This window comes from Simochromis diagramma, unplaced genomic scaffold (assembly GCF_900408965.1).
Source record: "Simochromis diagramma unplaced genomic scaffold, fSimDia1.1 OVJJ01000630.1, whole genome shotgun sequence".
Lineage (NCBI taxonomy): Eukaryota > Metazoa > Chordata > Actinopteri > Cichliformes > Cichlidae > Simochromis > Simochromis diagramma.
The window spans coordinates 694,135-711,803 of NW_024386927.1; the positions used below are offsets into that span (position 1 = coordinate 694,135).

General features: G+C 40.8%; 1 protein-coding gene across 1 annotated transcript; it reads right to left on the reverse strand.

Moving 5' to 3' along the window:
- Positions 1-11,310: 11,310 nt before the first annotated feature.
- LOC120736739 (proenkephalin-A-like) lies at positions 11,311-15,873 on the reverse strand. Its single transcript, XM_040037026.1, has 3 exons — positions 15,572-15,873; positions 15,092-15,238; positions 11,311-12,329 (listed from the first exon to the last, which is right to left on the reverse strand). Exons 2-3 carry the CDS (start codon positions 15,233-15,235, stop codon positions 11,733-11,735), a joined length of 741 nt encoding a protein of 246 aa, XP_039892960.1. The 5' UTR covers positions 15,236-15,238; positions 15,572-15,873; the 3' UTR covers positions 11,311-11,732.
- Positions 15,874-17,669: the final 1,796 nt, after the last annotated feature.

Here is a 17,669-nt window from a genome sequence, read left to right on the forward strand (position 1 = left end):
GCCCCCTAGGGGGGGGCGCAGAGCCATGGCAGGGGGGGCGCGGGATGAAAAGGGGGTAAAAAAACAAAACGCTTGGACACTGCTAGCACGGGCGCCTACAGAAACGCAAAGCAGGAGATGAAGCGTCGCTGAATATGTTTTCAAACCAACTTCATTCTAAGCCAAAGACTAGAAAATATGATGAAGCAAATCTTCCCTTTGGCTTCACCTGCACAGGTGCCGAGGTAGGTCTCCCTGCAGGGTTGGTTTCCCCTTCGTCGGGAGCAGCGCTGGGCTGTTCAAATCACGGACAAACAGGATCCCACATTCTTGATTTTTAGTTCACAAACACTTCTTGTAATGACTAACTACTGCTGACATTTTGGAGATATACATACTATACTGTACTTTATACAGTAAAGTTACAGCGGGATACAAATAACATCAGGCTGATCCTGCCACGATTTGTTCCCTCGGTTCAAATCACGGACAAACAGGATCCCACAGCTGTTTATGTTTTTGAACCCATTTTGCACAAAGAGGCATTTTTTGAAAAATGTATTGACAGCAATGTTGAATATTATTACATTTTTCTTGTAAAACAAAGGGGGGCCCAGCAAAAAAAGTTTGGGAACCACTGTCCTAGGTGAAGGTTCTGTTTTCTTGTTTAGTAAATTTCCTGCCTTTATGACCCCTTTGTGGGCAGGAGGTCACACAAACGCACCCCCAAACACAAACACACACTCTCGCACATGCATACACACACATACATACACACACGTACTTACACGTGCACACACATACACACATAGTACCTTATCTTTTAGAACCATAGGGTTTTTTTTACAATGGGTGGTGCTTGTGTGTACTGTAACTGTTTTGAATAAAAGGCGGCAAGCGGAAGCTGGTTCTTCGAAGTGGTCTGACCGAGGGCAGAAGGGCTGCTCTGAGAAAAGCGCTGTTCATCTTGCTTCCTTATCATTAATGGGAATAAGTTTCTAAACCAGCGGGGCCTGTGGAAGTGCAGAACCAACAATAGGAGTATTAAGTAAACCTAAATATATAATCTTATATACTATATAATCTTTTTTTGAGTGGAGCCATAATGTGAATTTCACATCACTTCTCCACATAGACAACTTTTAGAATAGAATTCAACTTTATTGTCATTGCACACGTCACAAGTACAAGGCAACAAACGCACTTTGCATCCATCAAGAAAGGGCTTTAGCAATAATATAGATATATTACAGAATATTATAGATATGATGCAATGTACACAGTATGAAGGTATGTTATGAATATACTATAAATATGTACAGGCTGTAGTGAGAGTGTACAAGCTATGTACAGGATATACGTACGGTTAAAAAATATGAAAACTATACAGATTGTAGATATACAATTGTGAGTATTAATAAACAGTTGTAAACAGTGTAAACAGTTGTAGAACTATGATTATTGTATTGTACAGTATAATTGTCTTTACAGCATTTACAGAAGTGCAGTTTAGATCAGTGAGATATGTGGCTAATTTCTACAAAGGCTATATAAGGTGCTGGTGGTTGTGAGTGCTGGTTCAGTCCATGTTTTTATTGTGTGTATGAGGGTACAGTTGTCCATTTGTTTGTTTTTGTCCATTGTGTGTGTGTTCAGTTATAGGTGGTTGTGTGTGTGTGTGTGTTCAGTCCATGTTATTATTGTGTGTTTGAGGGTACAGTTGTCCATTGTGGGTGTGTGTATGTTCAGTCCATGAGTTTAACGTGGGTCAGATGTCAGGAGGCAGAGTTCAGGAGTCTGACAGCTGTGGGGAAGAAGCTGTTCCGGTACCTGGTGGTCTTAGTCCGGAGGCTCCTGTAGCGCCTCCCAGAGGGCAGGAGGGTGAAGAGTCCATGTGATGGGTGACTGGGGTCTTTGATGATTTTCCCAGCCATTTTCAGACACCGCTTCCTGTAGATGTCTTGTATGGCAGGAAGTGGTGCTCCGGCGATGCGCTGGGCAGTTTCCACGACCCTCTGCAACGCCTTCCGGTCCGAGGCAGAGCAGTTCCCGTACCAGACTGTTATACAGTTGGTCAGGATGCTCTCGATGGTGCAGCAGTAGGAGTTCACCAGGTTGTCTGAGGACAGGTGGTTCTTCCTCAGAGTCCTCAGGAAGAAGATGCGCTGGTGAGCCTTCTTGACCAAACTTCAACCTTTTTGCTAAAGCATATAGTTAGGGCTGGATCAGGTGACCCTGAATCCTCCCTTAGTTATGTTGCAATAGGTGTAGGGTGCTGGGGGATTCCCATGATGCACTGGGTGTTTCTTCTTCACTCACTATGTGTTAACAGACCTCTCTGCATTGAATCATATCTGTTATTAACCTCTGTCTCTCTTCCACAGCATGTCTTTTATCCTGTCTTCCTTCTCTCACCCCAACCAATCACAGCAGATGGCCCCGCCCCTCCCTGAGCCTGGTTCTGCCTGGAGGTTTCTTCCTGTTAAAAGGGAGTTTTTCCTTCCCACTGTCGCCAAAGTGCTGCTCATAGGGGGTCATATGATTGTTGGGTTTTTCTCTGTATCTATGAAGCGCCTTGAGGCGACTTGTTGTGATTTGGCGCTATATAAATAAAATTGAATTGAATTGAAACATCAACTGCTGATTGCCTATCACTTACACTCGTTACATCCACAGAAAGCTGGAGTTGAAGTGTCAAGTGCATCAAGAGTTCCTCTTGAGGTTCTGAAAGATGACATTTCTCTGCCTATCAAACAGATGTATACTGACATGACAGAAGTAAACATGACTAAAAGTTCAGACTATAGAGGGATCAACTACAGAAATAGAATGATAGTTATCTGTGGTTTTACTGATGGGCTACCTGAATTTGGAGAGATAATAAGAATATGTGTTGTTCAGGGTACAGTGAATTTCATTGTCAGCAAGTCTTGGTTTAGGGAGCACTACCGGGCCTTTGAACTGCAACCATGTACAAGTGGCAAAATGTCCCTGATAACATATGATGAACTGGCAGAGAAGTACCCATTAAATGACTACTTCATTGGTCCCCTTCGAATGGTTACATTGAAAAGATATCCTTACATCAAAAGCACATAATGAATATGTGAGTAAACAGCTCTAATTAATAGCTTACTCAATATGCACTTTAATCTCACTGGCATAAGCACCTAAAGTAGCACCTGGCTTTATTGTGATGTTCAGCCACTAACTCCTTGTGACTTGTTGAATCTAACAGTCTGTTAGGCCCATCAGTACATCTTCTAGACAAGAAAACCTTTAATCTGTGTTTATGTTGAGATTAGCCAGAATTTTTCTCACTTCTCTGATAAGTACCGTTGTGAAACATTATGTTGACATCTCAATTTTAATACTTTCAATTTTGTACGTAGTTACTGGATTTATGTTCATGTATATATCTTTTTTCTTTTCTAGACTGAAGCACGGAATCGAATGATGGCTGAACCAGTAAAACTGCGGATCATCCTTGGTTCCAACAATACTGAAAAACTGATGATAGCATCGGGCATGCCAAAGTCTGTGGAGGATCTTTCAGATGAGACCAAACGTCAATTTGATATTCAGGGGGAGATTAGACTAGGGCGGGGACGACGCGTCGACATAATCGATTACGTCGACACGTAAAATACGTCGACGTAAAAAAATGTGTGTCAATCACTTTCAAAACAGACATGGCGGCAGCGAGTAGCGGCAACATGAGTGAGGCAGCCGCAGTCGACTTAAATCACTTCACCCAAACACGCACTTCTACAGTATCGGGATATTTTAACAGAAAAGGAAGTGATTCAGTCATTTGCCGGCTCTGTAAGGTGGAAATGGCCTATCATAAAAGCACGACGACTATGCACCAGCACCTCAAACGACGGCATCCAGGAGCAGCTTCTGCAAAGTATTAAATGTTTTAAATATTTTGTTAACTTTTATATATGTTTGCACGTTTCATTTCTTGTTAAATGCTATCTCTAATATAAGATTGTACTACTACAACTTTATTTTGCAATTTTTTTATTAAAAGTTGTTCAAATGAAGAAATTTGTGTTTTTCATTGAGATACATAAATTAGTAAATGTGAATTTGCTATACAAGTCAAATAATGGGGAAATAATCGATAATCAAATCAAAATAGAATCCGATTGAAAAATTAATCGTTAGATTCATCGATGCATCGAAAAATTAATTGCTAGATTCATCTATTAGGAAAATAATTGTTTTGCCCTACATTAGACTCCAGTACGTGGACAGTGACTTTGATAATGAGTTTATCAACCTTAAACGAATGGATGATATTCAGGACAAGAGCACAGTGAAAGTCATCCGTCTGACGACTGATGCTTCAGACTTTGGTGAAGTTGGGATGAACCAGAGTGGGGAAGAAACATCACTATCATCTTCTGACACACTATTACTTTTATCCTCTGACTCAGAAACTGACTCAGAAACAGTGGGAACCGTATCTCAACAAGAACCGGTTCCCACTGTTTCAATTCCTTGGAATCGTTTGCCATTTTTGCAAACGATTCCCTTATCGATTCCAGTCGCCCCGAATGACGTCACCACATTGCGGTGCGTCATTTACCTGGCAGGAAACACGGCGCCTAAGCGGCTCAAACGCTCAAAAGTTTGGTTATACTTTACGAGAACGGATGACAACAGGGCAACTTGCAATACTTGCAAAGTAGATATTTCATTTAAGGGAGGAAACACCATGAATATGCAAAAGCATTTGCTCACAAACACGCGATGACCTTAAATGAATGTCGTGTTTTTAATTCCGCTCCGGACTCGTGAATCTCAACCCAGCAGCAGCGGTAACGTTTGCACGTCCTCTCCCGTTAATGCGGCAGGTAAATAATCACCTAACAGTGCATATTATGTTAGCGCGATCTGCCTTATTACAAAACCTGCCATTACTGTGCATTTAGGTGACCATGATGAGAGAGACAGAGTCTGGCTCAGATGCTGGCAGTTCTCGCTGCAGTCTACCGGCAGCGTCTCCTTTCAGGCCAGGATAGACGAACGTCACCGAGCAGAGACTCAGTTTGTGGTCAAAGGCTTGAACCCGTTTGCCACAGCAGATGATTTTCAGTAAGTGAATATGTGTAATTGTAGGCAGAATAATTTATGTTATACTTTGTTATTGCTACAGACAAATATTTATTTTATTATTTTACATTTACAATTTTTTCCTGGGGACCCTGTGACACCCCATTGAAGAGCCGTAGGCTGGATCTCTTAAGATCTCACTGTTGGGTTTGTAAGGCCATGTTACTCCTAAATTTCTATCTTGTTCAAAGAGAAGATATAAAACAAAGTTCTAAGCTAATCGCCCTTAGTGTTCTCCTTTTTTAAAAAGAATCGATAAGAGAATCGATAAAGAACTGAATCGTTAAACAGAATCGAAAATGAATTTGGAATCGTGAAAATCTTATCAATTCCCATCCCTATCAATGCTGTAATCAAAGCCGGCTACTTGCAATAGTTTCAGAGACTTTGAGAGAACTACCCATGCCTTCATTTCATTTCGTCTCGATTTTTGAAATAGTCTTTATTTGGTTTTCAATCTGTCATCAGTTAGCCAACTGCAGCTGGTCCAAAACACTGCAGCATGGTTACTAACAGGAACATGCAAGTACCTCCCATACTAGAATCCTTACAGTGGCTGCCAGTTAGTTTTCAAATTGACTTTAAGCTTTTATTATTTGTTTTTGCGCAGGCTAGGACCCTCCGACTTTTCTAAACTTTTGAACTGGTTCATTCCTTCAATATCATTGAGGTCTGCAGAGCAAATGCTCCTAGGTGTCCCAAAGTCCAAATTAAAGCACAGAGCGCCTTTGCTGTGACTGCTCCTAATCTGTGGAACAAACTGTCTCTTCACATCAGGACTTCCTCAATTTTAGACACTTTCAAAACATGTTTGAAAATCCACTATTATTCCTTGGTTTTTAAATGAAAACGAGTTCTGACGACTTTTATTTGTGTTATTTATTACGCACATTTTCTCATTTTTGGCTTCCTTTCCTAAGCTGTGTCTCAGAGGAGAGCTACACCACAGTTGTGCTCTGAGGTGTTGGCACATCCGCTCTCCATTGCCGTGGCTCCAGGTGATGTTCTTTAGGTGACTCAACACCAGTCTTCCAAAAGACTTCATGACCACAGATGTCAGGGTGACAGGCCTGTAGCAATTTAATAATGTTATGGTGGATTTTTGAGACCAGGATGATGATGTAGCATTTGAAGTTTGAGGGCACTTCACACTGCACCACAATCTGTCAGAGATCCGGTGAAGATTGGAGTCAGGCTACGTCCACACTAACGCTTTCGCGTCGCAGTGTGGACAGCGAAAACGGAGACTTTTGAAAACGATGACACATTTTAGTCACGTGATGCAGTCATGTGACCAATTAAACTAAGGTAGCGGAGGGCATTATACAGCAGTTTTATTGTTTGCTCTCAATTTTGACAGCCCTATTAAAGATTAACTGTACCTGTACATGCTCCAGATAGCTTTTCTTCAAATTCTTTAACTCTCACTCGCTTTTGCAACTTTGTACTTTTGTGTTACTCGCAGCAACAACTCCACCTCATTGTTAGTCCGTTTAAATAACTCGGTGCTTTTCCTCGACATTTTGCTGCGACGTTTCAAACAGCCAGAAAGTAAATAAGCAGCAGACAGAAATGAGGCAGGTCGAATCTTCATGCATTTCACGCATGTGCAGGACTGGAACGTAAGCGCTTTTAGCCGTTTCAATGTGGACGCACAACTCTGTGAAAACGACTAAAAATGCTAGTGTGTACGTGGAGCGTTTTCAGATGAAAATGCCGTTTTCAAACCTATCCGGGCTAGTGTGGACGTAGCCTCAGTTGGTCGGCACAGACTTTCAGGCAGGAGGTGGACACACCGTCAGATCCTGGTGCAGGTAGGAGGTCAGAGGTGAGGGAGTGAGGGCTGCAGGTAGTGTTTTAATGTAGGTGTGAGGTGAAGGTGAGCAAATGGAAGGTGTGAATCATTGTCTACTGTTAAAAATGTTATCCAAACCCACCTGGAGCTTTTGAAAGACACGGTGAAAAACATCAGCTTCGATCGAGTCATTCATCTAGGAGAACATCCTCCGAGGTGGATTCTCTAGCAGCTCTTCTGCTCCTCATTTCGGGAAATCAGCAGGAGGGTTTTTATGCCAGCGCCACCTGTCACTCTTCTCCAGTCTGTCCTGCTACCCCTGGTGGTAACTTGGCCTCTTTGTGTGCCGCACGGACATCGGAGTGCAGTCGGGACACTTTCCCTGTGACTGTCCGCTGATGGAGGTCGGTCAGGTGTTCTGTGTCTTTGGCCTTCCGACACCTTCCCCCGGTCCAGGAGATTTACTATGTATCAGTAAGGTGCCAAGGCAGTATTGGTGGACTTTGGCTGCACGCAGACCCTAGTCCACCAAACCTTCATTTTGCCAGGGGCATGTTTGGAGGCAGAGTAGGTGGAGGACAGGTGTGTGCATGGGGACATTCATGAATATCCCAAGGTACCAGTGGAAATTAGGTTGGGTGAGGTTTGCACTGTTAAATGGCCAAAACATGAGCAAAACATATTCAGTGAAGGCTCCAGTTAGCTCTCGCCTGACTCACCCCTTGATCAAGGGGGTGATCAAGTTCAGTAGGATAATGAGGCAGTGTGTGTGGGGTGCATTCTTAACTGGTAGAGACACGGAAGATTTTCCACTGGAGCAGTCTCATGATGACACTTTACTTTCAGCCTTTGAGCCAAGTGATGAAAACTGATGGTTGATTTGATGATTGATTTCTGCAAAGAGTGGGGGGCAGGCACCATTTCATTTTGTAATAGGCTATACATGATCCATGGCAAAAGCTTGTCAGTCACTTGAATGTTTTATTTTCCTTTTTTTTTTCTTATTACAATCACAACGGACAAGACCAGGAGACAGAAGAAAGGCAGAAAGTTAACAGGATGAGAGGGAGAGAAGAAACACAGAGAATCTGCTGGAAAATAAATAAATAAATAAATAAAATCTTACTGAACAGCACACAGTACTAATAATACCAGATATATTTAAAGGCAGCATACGCAAGAAAAACACCACCTGAGCACCACCAAAGCCCCATCTATGTCAGGACTACAGCCCCTGCACCGGGGCCCCAAGTAACCTACCTGTAGGAAACCAAGCAGGAAACCAAAGCACAACGGATGACGTGACAACAGGCAGAGGAAGACAGAGGACTAAATACACAGAGGACAACGAGGGGGGAAACACAGCTGGAACTAATCTGATATAATGGGACAGGGAGGAAGTAAAGCTGAATACACAAAACACAGGACATGGGACTATCAAAATAAAAGAGGAAACCCAAATACAGAAACTCACACTCAAGACACGTGAGCTTGACACAGTGACTGGGGAGACAGGACTGACAAACCACAAGAGAAGATGAGACGCAGAGGGAGGGAGAACTATCATCACTAAGAAGCTAAGAGCTAGAAACTAAACACAAACTAAACGATCTAATAAAAACTCACAATTACAAGAAGACCAAACATAAACAACTTTATTTACTTAGAATATAATTTTAGCCTGATTTACAATTCAATTCAATTCAATTTTATTTATATAGCGCCAAATCACAACAAGTCGCCTTAAGGCGCTTCATAGATACAGAGAAAAACCCAACAATCATATGACCCCCTATGAGCAGCACTTTGGCGACAGTGGGAAGGAAAAACTCCCTTTTAACAGGAAGAAACCTCCAGCAGAACCAGGCTCAAGGAGGGGCGGGGCCATCTGCTGTGATTGGTTGCAGTGAGAGAAGGAAGACAGGATAAAGACATGCTGTGGAAGAGAGACAGAGGTTAATAACAGATATGATTCAATGCAGAGAGGTCTGTTAATACAAACTGAGTGAGAAAGGTGACTGGAAAGGAAAAACTCAGTGCATCATGGGAATCCCCCGGCAGCCTACACCTATTGCAGCATAACTAAGGGAGGATTCAGGGTCACCTGGTCCAGCCCTAACTATATGCTTTAGCAAAAAGGAAAGTTTTAAGCCTAATCTAGAAAGTAGAGATAGTGTCTGTCTCCTGAATCCAAACTGGAAGCTGGTTCCACAGAAGAGGGGCCTGAAAACTGAAGGCTCTGCCTCCCATTCTACTTTTAAATACTCTGGGAACAACAAGTAGGCCTGCAGAGCGAGAGCGAAGCGCTCTAATAGGGTGATATGGTACTACATACACATAACTTAACATCCATAACATAAACCCTGGGACCCCGGGCCATGACATGGGAGGCTGGCCACTGGCATATATTCTGGGGATGAACCAGTGAAGAAATTTACAAAGTACATTATGTATTTGGTATTCTTATATGTGTATGTTATCTTATAACCTCTCCAGTGTGACAGTTTTCTAAAAATTGGTAAGATCTCACTTCTCAGAACTAATACTACATTGTACAATAAAGATCCACCCAGGTATCTTACCTTCATAATTGTATTGGATCACTCTTAGCCAGCTTCACGTTCTGCCCTAACTAATACTGTTGACAAGCCTGGTACATATAAATGACACATTATTCTCTCTCATCTGTTTAAACAAGTTTAAAAACTCCCCAATGATTGATTCTGTTCATCTGGACGTTTTCAGTGGGAGAAACGTTTCATCATCATCCAGGTGACTTCTTCAGTCTCAGCTGACTGCAGGTTTCAATCTTATAAACAATACATTTGCATAATGACTGAAACCAGCTCAGTGAAGGAACAATGGGCTGGGAGGTCAGTTCCTTGGTCATAATTAAAGTCAATTCTCATGACCATTGATTTATACATCGGGGAAACCAAACAACCAAAGTAGATGGAATAACACAGAAGAGCGACCTCGTCAGGCCAGGACTCTGCAGTCTGTTTACACCTACAGGCCAGTGGACACTCTTTCAATGATGAGGATGTCACATCCTGGACAGGGAGGAACGCTGGTTTGAGGGCGGAGTCAAGGAGGCCATTTACGTGAAAAGGGAAAGACCATCTCTGAATGGAGGAGGGGCCTAAGGGTCCATCTGTCACCATCTTACAATGCTGTGATTGCAGCCATTCCCCAACTCTCTGTGAATGGGACTCATGGTTATTGATCAGTGGTTGTTGATCAGTTGTCATCAATGAAGAATTTGCATATTAATGATCAAGGAACTGACCTGAAACCTGCAGTCAGCTGAGACTGAAGAAGTCACCTGGATGAGTGACGAAACGTTTCTCCCACTGAAAACGTCCAGATGAACAGAATCAACTTTTGGGGATTTACTTACCTGGATGACTGAGCGTGCATCCAGAAAGTTTAACAATTATAAATATTTGTTTAGTCTCACGGATGGTGCCAGCCTACTGTTAAGATCCCAGTTACCTCTGTACAGAAGTCTGGACCGGCTATCCGCTCAAAGTGTCCAAGTCTCTGATCCTAGATGTATTACCACAATGCATTAACAGAAACTGATTTAAGCCACTGGTGGGGGGATTCACCCAGCACTAACTACCTCTGTCTGAACGCCTACCTCAGATATTGCTCAAATTGTGCAATCACACGATTTGAGCAATATCTCGTTCGATCACGGGATTTTAATACTGCATTTTTTTTCATATCTTGACTGGTGTATCAGAAGTCTTATTTGAGTAGTTCTTCTTCTGTCAGCATTTACTTTTCTGTCAGAAATGAGTCTTCTAACACTACCCCCTTGACCTGTGGTATACCTCAGGGTTCCAAGCTGCATATAATGCTGTTTTCATTGTGTATGAAAACATTTTCATTGCATTAAAATGCACACTTGAGTGTATATTTTAAAAACCACTTTCACACTGATGACACTCAGATATACAGCCTCTAAAACCAGGCACCACCACCAGTGGTGCCTACCCATTCAGCTTCTGCCTGGCTGAGGTTGAATCCTGGCTCTTAGTTTTAGACATGTTTCCCATTCGTCTGTAAGAACTACACTTTCCTCCACACACTCAGATTTTAATGTCCTGACACTTGCTCTGTGGTTTGTGACTGGATTAAGGTTTAACAACTATCGCGTTTACCTTTTTTGAAAACAGTGTTGACATTGGATTTATTTGTTCAGTGTGTTGAAGTCCAGTGTATACTGAAAGGTAAACCCACAGGCAATATAAGCTATTCTTGCTTTTAAATTTTGATTTATATAAAAAAAAACGATTAAAACACACGTGTACAACTCTTTATATACCCTTAGTCATTTTTTATATAATTTGTAGCGTTTATATTTTATTTTTATTACAGTATCACTATTATAGAAACTACAATAGCAGCCAGTCATAAGTTGTTTGTCTTTATTGATGTGCAGCAAATATTTGCATATTTAAATGAGAGCACTTGATTTCTTTTCTGAGCCTGCAAACACATAAACTCAAACATGTCAGAGTTTGTGAAATTATAATGTGAACACACACATGTTGATTAACATATTCTTTTAATAAATAATATTGTCATGAAAAACATAAACACCGAATAACAGCTTGTGTACATTTGAACAGTGCATGTTCATATTTTTTCTTTATATCATTACATGGACCAGTCAAACCAAAGATCAGCACATTATGCAAAAGAAGATGAGATTTAATTTAGTATAGGTGGGCAGGCAACTTACACAAACACCAAAAAAGTTCTGATAACAAGGTAATTACTTGATAAGGTTGGACGGATGAGGGACTGGGGTGTCATAACTCTCCTAGTCCATGAAGCCACCGTATCTCTTCTGTAGCTCACCACCGTTCTCCGAAGCTCGTTTCATCACCCCTTCATTCTTGCTGTCCACCAGCCACTCAGGTCTACCCACACGCCTCATGAACCCTCCATAGCGTTTCTTGAGGCCTCTGCCTAACACTGCCTCTAGCAGGTCACCCTGCGCAACCTCCCCTTCAGCCCGACGCATGAAACCTCCATACCTCTTTACTACCTCACCTCCCTGATCTACCCCCTTATTGCTACGCCCAATTTCTGTATTAAGGAACTTTAGGATGTCCAGGTGGAGGTTTTCTTCATCATTCTGGTTTCTGGTTTCCTCTAGTGAGCCCTCTGTAGAGGATGAGCGGCGAGACATGAAGCCACCATAGCGTTTCATGAATCCACCATACTTCTTGGACATTTGTTGTTCTGGTGATCTTGCAAACTCATCATCAGTGTTCAGGGTACCTTCTGCTTCCTGCGCCACCTGTTCATTGGGGTAAGCATCCATTGGAATGCGGCCTTCCTCTTCCAGCAGTAAGTCCTGGCACAGGCGCAGCTTCTGGCTGTCCAACCCACCATCACACTGAGGAGAGCATGTCTGAAAAAAAAATCAAAATTGCTATCGAGTCTTTCATAAATGCAATAGCTTCCAAGTACAACTCGCTGTTTTATCCAGTTCAGTATTCATTTGAATCAGTTTTCAGCTTGAGCTGGACACTATAAACGACTGCTTCATTTAGAAGTCCATGCTGAACCATCTTTCTTCAAAAACATCAATAAACTATCAATAATGATGAACAACTGTTCAAATGTTTCTGTCTTCCTTTATAATCAGAAGTTATATTCCGGCTCTATACTACTCATAAAGCTACTACCTCTTACACAGCTCTTTTTCTGTCCTTTTTAATAACACAAGTGACAATGATACATTTTCATTTTGTAAAGTACCACGACAACTTCTAGACATCAGAAAAGTATTTATGGAAAGTGTATTTTTAAAAGGTGAGGTATAATAAGACCCATTATTGACTTTTAGAATCTGTTCCAAGATTTTTTTTTCTTGTTATTTTTTATTTATTTGTCCTGTTTTTAGCCACAAGATTCCCATTAAGTTCTCGTCTTGGTCAAGACGGCAGCATAAGCAATTAAAATTTCTAAAAAGAAAAGAAACAAAAGTAAATTTTAAGAGAACAACAGCATGCAATATCCACACCAAATTCCACCTGAAGTCCAAGATTTTGTAACAGCAACATCTGCTCAGGGCAGCACATAAAGCTCTGAGGACATGCTGGACACATGTTGAATAATCTGAGTGTTAGTGGCAATCTAACCCCTGAGCAAAGTTGCTGGTAAGAAGACAGGTTACCGAACAATTTCTTGGCAATATATAGCAACAGTTTATTTTCTGAATGAAAGCTAGAGCCTGAGCTTGTTGCACATGTTATATATTATATGTGATAAGACTGTGATCACTAAATGTAACAGTTTCTCTATTTCTAATTCAGTTTGTGCTTGTTTGGAAGAATTGAAATAGAAAAGAATTTCATGTTGTTTTACTTTTTTGTCACAGACAAATGATAATAATATAAGAATGAATGATTTTCAGTCTTCCCTTAATGGTTTATTCTGCTGTTACTGTTGTTTTATTTTCCCTCTTCATTAAACCATGACACTGTTACCTAATGAAATGTTACTGAACCTGAAGAGAGGCTGACACAAACAGACACACAAAGACACAAACTGTGTCACGATAAGACAGCAAAGGCATAAACTCAACAGTGCAGAGAAACAATCAACAAGAACACATTACAACAGGTCCACGGTCTTAGCGATTGCTTTAACTACTAACAATACATTTTCCACAAGACGTCTCATCTGTTCCTCACCTGTCATGAGTGTAGCAGATACATCTAATATAAACCTGCTTAAGTTATGAATTCATTTAACTCCAAGCGAAGGAACATAGTCATAATAAATGCAACTGCTGGGCCCTTGAGCTGCACACTGAGGATAATCTGCACGTAACCTCTTGGTATGATTGGATTTCACTTCGTAGAGTCATTACAGATATGTTGACTCGAAAAAAATGTTCGATAGCATGTAGGGAGAATTTGTGCCTCGGTTAGTTTTCAGTGCTGTTTGCTTTTGAAGACTGAAAATTGAATTGGGAATATATTAGAATATATTAGAATATATTAGCACCTAATACATATTTATCCATTTTCCTCTAAAGACAATAATGTACATTATATGTATATATATGCACACATACACATACATTTGTTATAATATAAAAACAGTGTAAGTGCCTCTTCAAAATGTAAGGTTCTGTAATTCAGATCTCAGTAGATACCAATAACATTCAGAGAATGAAGTAAGTAAGAAGTAATTTAAATATACTAAACGCACTGATAATTAATTAAATGATTTGAAATTCTTTCACATGTAAAATATGATATGGAGTAGTCTTATTAGAATATGAAACAATGCAAAATATATGTTCCAAACATAGTTTTTATTTCTCTGGTCAATATTTTAAGTTGTCTGTGTCTCAACATGAAGCACGTAAGGCTGAAATCTGTAACTGCATATGCTGCATACTCAAAGTGATTGAAACATCAGCGTCTGAATTATTTCAGTTTTGAGAAAACCCTAAAACAAATATACAAATATATATACAAATATTAGACAAATATAAAACAAAAGAGTGCGAGGTCTTAAATGGAAAGAAAAGGCAGGGAAACGATAAAATGCATTTGCAGTTTGAAGAACTCGAATGCCAGATCAATATTATAGCCATCAACAGATCTTGCAAGTGGCATTTGAAAGGGAAAAGGGAGGCGTGAAAAGAGGAAAAGACTAAATCAAATCAAGGAGCGAGAATAACATAATATACAGAAAAAATGGCATGGATTGAAATCCCACAGAGATTACAGTTACGACTGTTGTCTAATTTGGTATAACTGAGTCTACAAATGTGAAAAGGAAAGCTATGGAAACTAGAAGGGAAATAAAAACGGAAAACAGAGGCAGAAATTTAGTTAGTAAAGAAAAAAAAACAGCATAGAAAACTGAACAGAAAAGAATAAAGTACAAAAGAATAGCAAAGGCAAGAAGTTGTGTCGTAATATGTTCGCTGAACACTGTAAATGTCACTTTACATGTTTTGTATGAACTATGACAAAATGAACTGCTTTCAGGGGAGAAGAAAAACTGACTAATGGCTTGTATAAAAAGTACAATCCGACTGACCGTGGACAGACGGCACAGTGCCACTGTCAACTTGCTGATTACAATTCATGAATTATTCATTTGTCTGTTTTTAAGAAATATAAACAAAACAATATATAGTGACATTACCATTGATGAGAAACCAGACTGTTGTCCCAGCAGATGGTATACGCAAAGTGCACACTCCTTCCCGCAGTCTGTTCCAACCACAAGTGACACACAAACGCCCAGAACCATCATCCACATGCAACTGCTGTATGCGAGGGAAGCCATGGTCTAAGTACGGAAATGAGGGGAGAGAGGAAAAAATTAATTTTAAAATTAATCATTTTCAGACAAATGTTCAATTGAGTACCAAGTACACGACTGATACTACTGGTTGTAACGAACTAGTAGCAATTTATAATGCCACCTTTTATGAGCAGTGACAATTAAAAAATATTTAAAAAAAAAATGTGGCAAATACGTAACGCAAACTGTGAGAGTTCCCCAAAGGGAGTGCGCCTTCAGGTGATGTGCCTTATTCTCTATGATTTATTACTAGCTGTAGATATAGTGGGTAGTATAAGCACCGGTGCATCACTTTAAAAAAAGTATTCGCTATCTTACCTCTGCTTTACTTTAACAGAAAATAAAGCCGCTCGGAGATTTCCTCGTCCTGTGCCCTTGGGAGTAGCGGCGGGCTGTGAAACTGGACTGGCTCAAGTCTGTGCACTCAATATATCTGCGCGCAGCTCCGTGAGCGGCAGGCTGTGGGAAGAGTGGCCACGGTTCAGCCAATCAACAAAAGACATACACACTGCTTGGTCGCTCCTCTAATCGGCGCTGTATCTTCCGTCTGCTGACAATGACAGAAGTGCAGTGTGTCGCCTTTTAGCGAGAAAAACAAATACCATTACTATCGTCAATTTAAAGAGCTGGGTGCAGAGCTGTGTCCGGATGCACTGCGGGGTGTTAAAGTAGTTAGTGGCAACGACGTCACTGTGTAATAAGACAGAAAACGTAAGAGGCGTTTGGCACGACCTGAACCCCACCCTCCATAACGATCACCACTCAGTCAGATTTGGAGGTGCAGTGCTGGCACAAATAAATGCGTAGAATAGTCTCAGTTTGTTGCTCTATTTGTTTTTTCTGCAGGTACATGACATTCAAATGGAATAATTCAGTGATTTAGTTCAATATAAAGTACGGGAGGGTTAATTTAAATAACACTGTACACATCAAACAACACACATAACGATTTTTCACCACTTTACTGCATAATTCTGGATAATTCATGAAAAGTTTTGTAATATTCATATACTAAAACAGACAGTGAAGAAAGTGACCTACTCTGTTACACAATCCCCATTTCCCACTTAATCTCCTTCACACAGATAGCTGTTATCATTGCTTCATGCAGGACGTTTTTTAATTAAAAAAAGGCGTTCTGCTAACATTACCAAGGCACTTCACTGTTCCAGCACTTATTTGTTCAGAACAACAGGCTCAATAAAGATATCCCGGCATCAACTGCGTGTTGTGTCTGTGTGTGTGCACATGTGTGAATGCACACAACATTTGCATATTGCTTCCTTATGGGAAACTGCATTGCAAATGATAAACATTCATCTCATTTTATTAACACACAATTTCCAAGTACAAGAAGCTGGCGAGAAACTTGTGGAGTGGTCTCGAAGAAATCACCTCTTTCTGAATATCAGCAAGACAAAAGACATGGTGGTTGACTTCAGGAGGGAAAACAAATGTGACTAGGCCCATCAACATCATGGGTGAGGAGGTGGAAACTGGACAGCTGCTGGTTCTTGGGCATTCACCTGAATGACAGACTGGACTGGGGGACCAGCAGTGCTCTATAAAAGAAGGGAATGAGCAGACTCTACTTTCTAAGGGTGCTCGTATCCTTTAATGTGTACAGTAATCTGTGTGCAGAACTTCTACCGGTCTGTGGTAGTGAGTGCCATCTACTCTACAGTTTCTTCTCAGTTAGCCAACTGAGATTTGGGTGGGTGGATGGTGAATATACATTTTTTCTGTAAGTTATGCTGAAATGTTTTGTAATTCAATTCAGTGCAGTTCTACTTTAATCAGTTGAATTCACTAAACAACAACACTGTCATGGTCTGGGTGAGTCACAGTAATTTTCCACAGTGGCTGCTCTCCTCCTTGGGGTGGAGCCTTCGCTGCTCCTCCCAGAATCACCACCTGAGACTGATTGAGACAGCTGTATTTAAGACCAGCGTTCACAAAAGTGGATGCACAAACACAGAGAGTTAAGTATTTTTGATTAATTTATTTTCATTTAACCTCCATAGTTCATGTTCATAGTGTTTACATAGCTGTTGTTCATAGTTTCTCACAGTCCTCACCTTAGAATTAAACTCATCTGGTTCTACCCTTCAACTTAGCCTTGTTCCTAGCTTCAGCACATGTAAGTATTGTTACCTTCACACTGTTATAAATCAAGTTTAACTGTGGAACTGAAGCTCTAGACACTGCCAAACAAAGGCTCACAGATCTGGCCACAGAGCTACATCAACAAAGCCAAAAGAATGACCCTGTTCTCCAAAGACCCATCCAAATTGTAAGCGCACTTCCAAGGGAAGGATAGTAAAATGTCAGACCCACCCAAAGCAGAAACTCTGGGACAAAGAAGCATTGTACATCTGCCATAACAAGAATTAGTCCACATCACAAAGTCAGACAT